Source organism: Barbatula barbatula (assembly GCF_947034865.1).
Source record: "Barbatula barbatula genome assembly, chromosome: 19".
Classification (NCBI taxonomy): Eukaryota; Metazoa; Chordata; class Actinopteri; order Cypriniformes; family Nemacheilidae; genus Barbatula; species Barbatula barbatula.
In genome coordinates, this window is record NC_136782.1 from 5059787 (window position 1) to 5071421 (window position 11635).

At 38.2% G+C, this 11635-nt stretch overlaps 3 protein-coding genes across 6 annotated transcripts in view; 1 reads left to right on the forward strand and 2 right to left on the reverse strand.

The window, feature by feature from the left end:
- The window catches only part of fndc3a (fibronectin type III domain containing 3A), a 65424-nt gene extending 59400 nt beyond the window's left edge, over positions 1-6024 (reverse strand). The window contains exon 1 of one of the 2 annotated variants that reach the window (XM_079481634.1): positions 5628-6024. The gene's annotated coding sequence lies outside the window, so the exon portion shown is untranslated. The remainder of the gene's footprint in view (positions 1-5627) is intronic. The other variant, XM_079481633.1, reaches the window with a different exon arrangement.
- rcbtb2 (regulator of chromosome condensation (RCC1) and BTB (POZ) domain containing protein 2) overlaps positions 5351-11635 on the forward strand; it is a 23140-nt gene continuing 16855 nt past the window's right edge. The window contains exon 1 of the mRNA XM_079481636.1: positions 5351-5532. The gene's annotated coding sequence lies outside the window, so the exon portion shown is untranslated. The remainder of the gene's footprint in view (positions 5533-11635) is intronic.
- cysltr2b (cysteinyl leukotriene receptor 2b) overlaps positions 7039-11635 on the reverse strand; it is a 4754-nt gene continuing 157 nt past the window's right edge. Inside the window, exons 1-3 of one of the 3 annotated variants that reach the window (XM_079481639.1) lie at positions 11609-11635; positions 9474-9549; positions 7045-9377 (exon numbers count right to left, since the gene is read on the reverse strand). The exon at positions 11609-11635 is cut by the window's right edge and continues 107 nt beyond it. In XM_079481639.1, the coding sequence (XP_079337765.1) occupies positions 8319-9353 (1035 nt within the window). In that variant the 5' untranslated portion in view covers positions 9354-9377; positions 9474-9549; positions 11609-11635 and the 3' untranslated portion in view covers positions 7045-8318. Of the gene's footprint in view, positions 9378-9473; positions 9550-11608 lie in introns of all 3 variants that reach the window. The other 2 variants (XM_079481640.1, XM_079481638.1) reach the window with 2 other exon arrangements.

Genomic DNA, 11635 nt, shown 5'->3' on the forward strand with positions numbered 1-11635 from the left:
ACTAGATTACTGTAATGCACTATTAGGTGGTTGGCCCTGCAGGTTTATTACAAACTCCAACTGGTCCAAAATGTGGTAGCTCGAATTCTTACACGTACAAAAAAGTATGCATATACTTATATTTATAAAAGCATATTAGCCCGGTTCTGTCAACCTTGCACTGGTTACCTATAAAGCGTCGCATTAACTTTTAAATCTTGCTTATTGCCTATAAAGCCATACATGGTTTAGCTCCTCAGTACCTGACTGAACTTCTCTTGTATTACAGTCCATCACGTGCACTACGCTCTCAGGTGTCAGGTCAGTTGGTAATACCTAGAATTTCATAATCAAGTGCAGGCGGCAGATCCTTCTTAAACTTCATAAACCTTGGAACAGTCTTTCCCGTACTGTCCGGGAGGCAGACACACTGTCAGTTTAAATCTAGACTAAAGACGTATCTATTTAATCTTGCATACACTCAACTATCATAATATAAATATTTCGAAGGATTAGGCTGCACTAGTTAGATCAACCAGAACCAGGAACACCTCTGATAACAACTGATGTATTTGTTGCATTAAAGGGTGCAGAACAATACTCTACTCTCTGCCAGTCTTGTCTCATTGTTCCAAGGTTACCAGAGCGGGCAGGACGCAGTCAATGCCCAGACCTGAAAAAGCTGTGATGATAGAGCTGGATAAAGGACACGGTGACTCTACAAAATTTCAGCTGCTATTAGATTATTAATGATAATCTTGAATCTAAAATGTTTTTATTTTGCCTTGTTGTGCAAGTACTGTCGAGCTTGTGCAGAGGCTGCAGCTTTTGCCAGAGGGGAACTGGAATCCCCTGGTTAGGCCTGGTTTCCCTCTGAGTTTTTTTTTTCTCCTCCAATGGATTTTTGGGTTCCTCGCCACCGTTTGCATACAGTTTTGCACTGTTTGCCTGGCCAAGGGGGCCGCTAGAATTTAATTTATTTGATGGATTAATGCAATGATGTTTTGTGTGCCCATGCTCTAGTTCCACCCCTTCTGTCTGTCCCCAGCTGCTTTTTTTTCTGGAAATAATTGTACAGCTGTATCTCTCTTTTATAAATGTGAGCAAACTAAATACTCTCAAAAGATACAACGTATGCAATACTACTGTATAGGTACTCAAGATTAATATGAGATTGGCAGAAACTGCATCTTTAACAGTTAGTAAAAACGAATTGGTTTTCATAGTTGTGATTTTCAGACACATTTATCTGACTACTATTTAAATCTGTCAAACACTGGGAATAAATGTTTATGGCCTATTAACCGTAAAAAAACCTTTTGTGAAAAAAAATGTGTGTTCTGCAGAAGAAAGTCGTACAAGTTTGCAATGCATGAGTGTGAATTAAAAATACTGTGAAACTTGCGACAACAGACTGTAGCTTGTCCTCATAATTCTGTTGAGTAACAACATTCTGAGGATCTAAATTCTCTTTTTTTTTTCAGTTGTAACCTGCCATTTTCAAAGCGCAATACTGTAACGTGAAAGAGGCCAGAGTGGGAGGCCAAATAGACAGCGACAAGTTGTAAAAGCTACAATTTTTACAGTGATTTAATATCTCCTTTCAGGCAGAACGCGGGTGGAGCACGAACTACAGGTGCAAATCCGTTCTTTTAAGGGGCAAAAGGTCAGACTCGGGAGGTGGTGGCTTATTAGAATGTGTAACCGGAAGATGGAGGGGGGCACTCAATTATTTTAAGTGGTGAACACCTCTGGCATCATGACTATGAAAGCACATGGATAAGAGCTCTTACTGTGACTGGGTAGTACCCCAGCCCTCAGCCACACGATGTGGGTGGAAATGACTTCACAGATTTGACAAGGACGCTCTTTAGAATGGTTCACGTCACTTTTACGCACCGAAAATCAGGTTTCTGTATGTGTCTTCAGGGGACAATTTCCAGGGTAAGTAACAAACACGAACTAGATATTTACACTTTCTGAAGAAACTGCACAATATCTAAGGGTCCTTCCCAGAGAGTCTCCACGTGCTAGTTGGCCTAAAACCCAACATCCAACCTACAGCAGGATGTTCAGATATCCCTCCAGAGCTTCTGGCTTCAACAAATGAATAACACACCTTCTCAACAAGTCATATTGTTTGATGAATCATTAATGACTGTTGTAAGATGCCCAAGAGGGACGAGCTGCACCCATGGCTGAATAAATCTAAAGTCAGCAATAATCAATGGTGGTTTAAATAACCACGTGAAGTCTCTAAATAAAAAATGCTTTAAAAAAACGAATAAAGGATAGTTTTCCATAGTCAGGTAAGATAATTTTCATATAACAATCAATATTTCTCATAATAGGGCACATGGAAATGATAATTAAATAACGGTAATTAATATAATTACGGTCTATAAAGAGCCATCCCTTCTTCATTTGTTGGGTATTATTGCTTCTGGTTTGTACATTTTAATTCACAGAAATCCTACAAAGTATGTAGTCTCACAAAAGCGTGCGTCCTTTTTTGTCACACGCATATATATCTTTTTATATTTGACTAAACCCCTGTTGATAGTCCAATTCATTGTAAAATAGAAAATATATTTTTTCAGGATATTGGACTATCAACAGGGGTTTAGTCAAATATAAAAAGATGATTCCATTTATTGGTAATACATGCTGAACATTTTCATATGAATTTATACTTCAAGTTGTGTAACATTGGAATTTCCCAGAATGCTAAATAATCCTTTGCTTAGCAAGAGCCACTAATAATGTACAAATGAATAAAGTGTTTCAATCCAAATTATGATGTCATATAATTTACTAGTGTCACTACAGATGATAAAAACATATGCTGTAACCACAGCAACACTCGGAAAGTCTGATTCTGTATGCGAGAGACCAAGGACTTTCCAAGGTTTCTGCGTCCCTTTCTGTTTGTCCTTTGAATAAAAGTTTACGTTTCACACTAAGAAAACAAACTACAAGAACAGATTTCTAAAGATGGCCTTTTCAGAGGCAAAAAATAAAGGGGGAAAGAAAAAACTATTCAGAAAGAGATGAGGAACTATATTACGCAACACGCTTCCCGTCAGTGATGTGAAAAAAAACAGGTTTTGGCTTTAGCTGCAGGTATGAGGTCAATAAAAACGAAAAGGGTGAAAATCACACACCAGGAGAAAGAACATCAAGCCTGACAACATCTGCCTTTCAGTTAAAAAAAACACAACCCACCTAGAGACAGATCAGAAAGTCCCTTATGCAGATGCCAGAATGAAATGTAAATGATTCTTCCAACAATAGCAGGAAAAATCATTTCAGAAGAACAATGGGAGAATTACAGGGAGTGCTCTAAGCTCATATATGCTCAGAACATCAACTTATCAAAACTGTATATTAAACTGAAACCAAATAACAAAACACTTTCAAGAAAACAAAAAAGTTAAGATACTATGCATTCATGTTCTTAAGAAATCTGGCACAGCGTCAGTTTATCAGATGTTCCTGACAACTCTTTGGTTCTGAGTCAGCATTTTAGTTTCAGTGGTTAGAGCATTAGTTTTGAGATGGCAAACAGGGGAGTTTCATTCGCAGTTTGGCCTCACACAGCTGCTAAGCTACGACGGATAAATGTCTCGTCCGGCACACCTGTAAAATTCAAAAACAGTGTAATCAAAGCATTCTTCAAATAGGAACGGTTTAGAAGAACACTACAAAACTGAGAACAGTCCAATGGACATTTAGTGGCAGTGTAGCTACCCTCATGACAACCACACATATGGCCGAATTTGCTGGAATATCTGAGCCCGTAACAATCAGGTGCAACTTGATCTGTGTGTTTGTGTGGATACCGACGATCCTGATTTTCCTCACAAAGTGTCCATGAAAACAGAAAAACAATGTTGACTTCATGCGGTGATGGATCACAGATCTATTATCAAAGCAGCGATGCAAAACATAACCTGTAAACAACAGCTGAAAAAAGACGCAGATGTGCCCACAAGGGGACGGGATTATACCGTACACCAAACAAATATCACATTCGAAGAAAAACAAAAGAGATTCTGTTACAAAACAAAAATGTCCCAAATATATGAAACCTGCCACGGACATCCAATGATCTAACCTTGCTTTTGTACATAAGGATACAATTTCAGGAAAAACGGTAGACTCATTTACATTTACGAGGAAATTAAGCACAGCGTCAACTTCTAAAACAAGCAATGATGTTTGCATAGTTATCAGCCCTGGGACTATTAATAAATGACCAATGTTATCCCGCAGCACAGCTCTGTGCATAAACCTAAAAAGCAACAATGCATGTAATGATGTTAAAGGGACACTTCACCCCAAAATGAAAAATCGGTCATCATTTACTCTCCTTCGAGTTGATCCAAATGTGTTTGCATTTCATTGTTCCGATGAACACAGAGAAAGGTATTTGAAAGAAGGCTTATAACCAGACAGATCTCAACTACCATAATTGGAAAAAATTCAATGGTGGTCAAAAGTGCCCCAGAACTGTGTGCTGTCCTACATTCTTCAAAATCTCTTCTTTTTTGTTAAACAGAACGAGTCGTTTTTCCTACTATGTGAGTCAATGGGTGTTGAGATCTGTCTGGTTATAAGCCTTCTTACAAATATCTAAATACATTTATACACATTCAACGGTGAGTAAATGACGTCAGAATTAAACGTTTGGGTGAAGTATCACTTTAAAGAGAGCACTGATATTCAACTGTTGTGAGTGAAAAATGTCAAATAAACCTACATTCGCTCACCGAAAGCGTTGCGTTTTATATTTATATGCACATCTCTGTTGTTTTGTTTGCAGCCTTTGTTTATTTATTCCAACAAAACTAAGCCGGGGGGAATAATACAGTCTGTGAGTGAATTACTGAACATTTCCGGCATCTGGTGGCAAACTTTAATACAACCAGGAAAGGAGCATCACTAAGGTGATTTAAAGCATTGAGACGAGTTACGTTTGAAAGACCCCAAAAGTCCATGACTTTAAGAACCACGCTTTAACGAAGAGGTGGCCATGAGAAGTGCAATACTTAGACTGTCTCTGGACTTCGAAATTCAAAATAATCCAACATTTTCGGATCTGGCGAATTTTTAAATAACAAGACATTTGTGGGCAAATACACGAGTAAGGCGTTTAGGTCTCGTACAACTTTCGATGCGCACATTTCTGTGGGTCACTTCGGAACAATTGTCGGACATCGAAACAAACAATTCTGCGCGTTATAAGCGCATTGGATAGTTGGTGCAATTCGTGTTTGTCTCAAGCGTGTTATCGCGGAGTGTTTTAGTCGCGTTCGCAAAATAACGCTTCGACCGGCGCTTAACGCGCCCGTAGTTTGAGACGCGGCCACCGTTGAGTGCGTTTAGTGACCGCAGCGGCACTTAATCTGCAGCTCTATGATCAGATGACGTTGACGTGCGCATTTCAGGCCCCGCTGTGTTCTTTTCCTTTAAAACGCAGACACGCTTCACTGCGCGCCAGAAGTGGACCCAAACAAGTCAAAATAGACCCAGCAAAGGTACACGGCGAAGGTAAATAAACCCACATTCTCCTGTGTCGGACGCAGGCTGTCCAGAAATGCACATTCGGTCAATTCAAACAAAGTGCAAACGCGAAAGAAACTCACCGACAGCTGGTTTCGCTCGCTGTCTTCTCTTCACACGATCACTCCTCTTCGGCTCGATGCGTAGGTGTCTATAGGGGTCTTTAAAGTGCTAGGCCAGTGTGTGTGAGATCTGGATCTCTATAAGCTACGTGGCTGTTCCACACTTCAATACTACAGCAGATTACAGCCGCGAGCCTCGTCCACTCGCTTTTTCCCACGTCTGAAAACGTCCAGGGGCGGAGACGGATCGCGACCTTGCCGAGCAAACAACTTTTCCCCGCGGGTGTTCGTTTTTACGGCCACCTCCATCCACGGGCGAGCGCAGGCTCTTGAAGCGTCTGGATAATCGCCATCATTTTCCGCTCAAGAATGTACACAGTATACGCACGTCACTGCGCATGCGTATCGCGACCGCGTCAACCATCGTTACCGAAAGCGACTTTCATTCCCATTCTCTGCGGGTTTGTTGTTACGCAATGTGTTATTCGGACATGTTGTTGACGGGGAACGGGCTTAGTAGTTTTATAGTGTGTTATTCAACGTTTAACTGCCGCGTTTTAACTTCAATGTATATATATATTTGTATGGGAACTAATTTATTTGTTTGAAAGACACAACATCTCGAATGTAGATGCCATTCTCGCTTTGGAGCCGACAGGGGGGGCCACCGGGTCGTGAACGCGATGCCTACCCAATAAAACAGAAGTCTTTTATTTTTGTATGAATATATTTTTCTTGAATACCCGATTTTGAAAACCTGTTCTCTTATATGAATGAATATTTTTGAGCGTGTTATCACAATAATTAAGAACTTAAAATTTGAGACGAATCTGGGAATATTGGAAATGTGACAGTGTGTTCTGCTTGTTTCCGCCAGAGAGCGACATAGAGCCGCGTGTGCCGAATGGGAAATTATTTTTAAATCATCACATGAATGCTCAGCAGGTGGCGCTGCAACTGCAATTCTGCAAACTTGCTAGTCATTTTTGAAATATAAAAAGTCCGTCTAATGTTCACTTTAATTGTATTTTTAAAATATATTTATTCATTTATATTTCATTAAATTATCATTTGATAAAAGAAGAATAATACAATGTTCTTACAATATGTTTCAGGTTTTTCACATACCTTCCGTTAAACTCCAGGTCAGATTGATTGCTTTCTCCCTTCTGCTATTTACCTACAGAGTCCAAATCTGCAAATTGTTTATGTTTGAAGAGTTTCTCCCCAAAACTGTTTCAACTCCCTGTTTTTATCCTCCATCTTTTTCTCAAACAACTTCTTCAAACTAAATGATAAATAATAGCACTAATGACCTGATGCTGTATGCATAAAATTAGACGAAGGTCAAAGAGTTAGGATCCAAGTGGATTATGAAATCCGTGAGAGAAGTGACAGATTACCAAAATGAAGGACAAGACAGACAAATTTTGTCAAATTTTTGCCTTTTTTATTATATTTGTGATACCAATATTTATGATGTGCAATATATGGAAATTTAGGATTAAAATGCAATCATGGATGATTTACAGATTGTGTTTCATAATATAACCTGTATAGATGATGTATTATTTTAATTACATTTTATTTTATTTAATGCGTAAAATAAATTGAATGGGTCTATATTGCATCTATTGTTATATTGTCCCATCTGTTGCCTAGTTATTATTACCAACCTATTTTGGTCTGCCAACTCCTTACCTCACCCATACATCAACATTCAAAAACATTCAACAACATTAAAACCTTCTCAATATAATTGTTATAAAGTAATTAATTACAGCTGTAAAGCGATTCATCACGTCCAGAATAAAAGTTTGTGTTTACATAATCTCTCAAAGTCTTTGTACTGTGCATATCATTTTTTATAAACACACAAACATATGTACACACAAATATGTTAGAAAAGTATTAAATGTAAAAATGAATATATGTTTATATATAATTTCAATTATTGGTAAATAAATACATCTAAATCTTTCTCTCTGTATACAGTATAGGCCTACATATATACAAAACAGTACACAGACATATTCCGGATGTGATTAACCGTTTGACCGCCCTATAATAAATTTTCACCAGTTTCTATTGTCTGTTTGCATCACTTCCTTAACATTACAGTCAAAAACGTTGTTTTTCAAAATAATCAACTGTTTCCCATTTCCTCTCACAACAACAACAAAGTTAAATATGCTGATATACACATACAGAATATCTTTCACTTTCAAAGGAATAATAACTGTAAAAAAGAAATAATCGTTAAGCAACAGAATAAAAGGAATAGAATTACTGTGTTTAGCACAGCAGAGGCGATTTATTCCTGGATTAAATCATCAATGTTTAAATTCATTCTGAAATCATGGACATCGGGAGGTTGAAACACAAAGCAAAGTGTGGACAAGGCAAGATTACAAGATTTCTTTCATCAGAAGAAAAAAAACAATAGATTTATCTTATGCAAAGTCTTAATTTACTTTACATGTAACCTCATTTACATGCACTCCCTCCACATGCTATTGTTTGGACAAACAGATAGTCCCGCCCCATGGCTCTGATAGAGCAAAAGCTTTATATTTTGTTGACATTACAAACGTGCCAGAAGTGCAGATATGACATGCTTCACCTCAAATGAAAACGTATATGTGATGTGTCTGTCCACTAGGAGGATATTTTCTTCCTCTTAAGGTATTTGTGGAATTTACCTGTTTTCCCTCAAGTCTCGACACGTCCCAAACACAACACACCAGTCTTAACTCTCTTGCTGTCTGGCTCTTTTACATTTTGCTCTATAATACAACTTTGCCTTCTCGATGTATTCTCCCGCAAAAAGCTTATAAAATGTTCCCCCACGAAAAAGAAAAGCAGTGGATCCAGGCAACTGTTTCCCGAAGCCAGACAATGTGTGACGACAGCAGCCTCTCTCAGCCGTTGAATGTAATAACATGATTCCCCATAGCCGTTCTTTATAACCTCCATCTCAGCCTCCAAGAAGATCGTTCGCACTACGTGATACGGCATGAAGCACGTGAGAAATATAAGAAGCACGATGATGACAAGAGAGCAAGACTTCTTGTGATTAAACTGAGATCCCTGACTCTTCCTCTTCAGCTTCAGCAAATGAAAGACCACGAAAATGTAACACACTGAGATGACCGCAAAGGGCATTACGAAGCCTAAAAACAAGACACCACGATTCAATATAATGATGGTCTCCAGCAGGGTCTTGTCCAATTCCAAACATGTCGTACGGCCAGGTTCAACCTCAGAAGCTCCTGCTCTCAGAAGCGGGATGGAGGCCATGGAAACGATTAGCCAGACAACGAGGCATATCATCCAAGCTCTCCGAGAGCTTTGCCAGCGAACGTATTGGAACGGCTTAATGATAGCCACGAAGCGCACCACGCTTAAAACCATGAGGAAGTAAATGCTGCCGTACATGTTGATGTAGAAAATGTAGGACATGATTCGGCAGGTGACATCTCCGAAGGCCCAGTGGGAGTCCATGAGATAGTAGGCGGCTCGGAGTGGTAGCGAGCACACCATCATCAGGTCGGACATGAGGAGATTGACCATAAGGATGTTGACCGGAGAGGAAGCTGCCTTTGTTCTGCATCTTCTGATGAAGAAGAATAGAGATGTGAGGTTGCCGATGAGCCCCAGGAAAAAGATGAACAAGTACGTAGCCGGATAGATGGTATTCTTGAACTCAGTAATGGAGCAGTTGTTTGTGATGTTTGACAGCTCCATGGTGGGACTGAGAAGGTCTGTGATCTGGATATAAAACAAAGAGAATCATAATTTTTATGAGAATTTTCATTTTGGATGAACTATCTTCTTATGGCATATGTCTTCTTATAGCATTGAGACCTGTCTTGGAATTGATGAATTTTTGTCATCATTTGCTCACCATCAAGTTGTTCCAGACCTGTATAAAAAACGTGTTCTGCAGAACACAAAGAATAATGTTTGTAAGAAAGTTTTATTGTAACCAGTTACGTAAACAGTTCTGGGGCATCATTGACTAAATATAGCAAGGAAAAAACTATAGTCAATGGTCAGATTTTTTTGCCCATGTGACACAGATCTGTTTACTGCATGACAGTGTGAACAGGACAAACCACATGGAATCCCATCTTTTTAAATCTGATCTGAGCCACTTCCATATTTGGTCCTAAATCGGATACATACAGGTCTGATGATTGGCAATTTTTGCCATCAGTCCCAATGATCATATCGGAATTCAGGCAGCTTTTGCGTCATTGTAGATCGGCATGTGTCACAATTCTGCCCTGATTTAGAGCTTCGCGCACCATCCGTCAGCTTGGTTGAATATCAAGCATCAGATTATAAACATAAGCCAGTGTGGCAGTGCGAACAAAGTCTTATATTGATTTTGGACAACTTGAGGGCGATTAAATGATGATGGAATTTGTGTTTTTTGGTGAACCATCCCTTTAAGAATGTCATACTGTAGATTTAGCATTAAGATCCGTATTGGAATCGAAGGGACAAGCCGAACCAAAAACTTTAATTCTGTCATCATTTGCTCACTCTCAAGTTGTTCCAAACATCATTCTGTATGAAGTTCATTGTTCTGCATGATTCAAAGAACACTATTTGAAAGAATGTTTGCAACCAAACAGTTTGGGGCACCATTGACTAATATAGGGGAAAACTACTGTGGGAATCAATGGTCCCCCAAAAACTGGTTAGTTTCCCACATTTTTCAAAATATCTTGTTTGATCCAAAATATTTATATCGATTTGGAACAACCTAAGAGTGATTCAATGATTCAGAATTTTCATTTTCGCTAAACTGTCCCTTTAAGAATGTAGCATTCAGATCTGTCTTGGAATTAAAGGGCCTAGCCAAATCAAAAAGTCATCAGAAACGTACCCTCAAGTGGTTCCAAATCTATATAAAGTTTTTTGGTCTGCAGAACACAAAGAACAGTATTTCAAATAATGCTTGTAAGCAAATAGGAGCACCATTGACAACTCTACTATGGTAGTCTATGGTGCCCCAGGACAACTTAAGTGTGATTAAATTAAGACAGAATTGTCATTTTTGGGTGGAACTGTCCCTTTAATTATTAAATCATCACCGCTCACCTTTGGCCATGTATTGTATTAAAAAAATCTAGGATGTATCTAACGTATCCAATATTTTCTCTCTATCTTTCATTTACTTGTAGTGTATATTGTAATGGCGAATCTCAAATAACACATAAACTTCCACGAAATGTTGCATCCAAAGATTGGAGCCATAGATACCATAAATGCTCATAACCCCGAAAACGAAGATTAATGTTGCCCACATAAAATGCATGCAGCCCATTAAAATGTAGCTGCAAAAAACAATATTCTTTCATTTATAAATTTAATTTAAACCAGTTGTAAAATAATATAAATTTTATGTTAAAACATGCAAACAGCTGGCCACTCTTGGATAAAAACAGCCCATGCCAAGACACCGAAGTGTCTTCAAAACATGAATTTGAACTGGAAAAAGAAAGAAAGAAAAATTTATGAAATGGTTGTGTGACATGGAGTAAACACTGACAGTTTAAGTAAACATTGCATGGCATTGAAAAGCATATTTCTGAATGTTTTGATTTTGCTATGTTTGAAAACTGTCAGCATGTTTTAACTTGAAGAAAGTATAATAAAATTATTCAGTTACATTGTTGTTGATCCGGTCTTTCTTGCTATTTATACAATTTAAAGATACCTGATATATTTGGCAAATCAGTAATAAATATTTATAAATACATTATGCTGAAGTTTTTAAATTAAATTTTTTTCCTGTAAATGGTTTGCATGTAAATTTGCAGTCTGTTTTTGTAAATTTGTGGTTTTCGATCAAATTAAAATGACACTTGAACAAACTGTAAAAAGATTTAAAAAATGGATGAAAATCTGTTCATCATTTTTTCCACAGTAAAGACATTTTCCAACAAAACTCATCTTGAAAGTATTTTCTTTCCCAAAAGTAAACTTACCCGTCAAGAGTAAACCGAATAGCACGA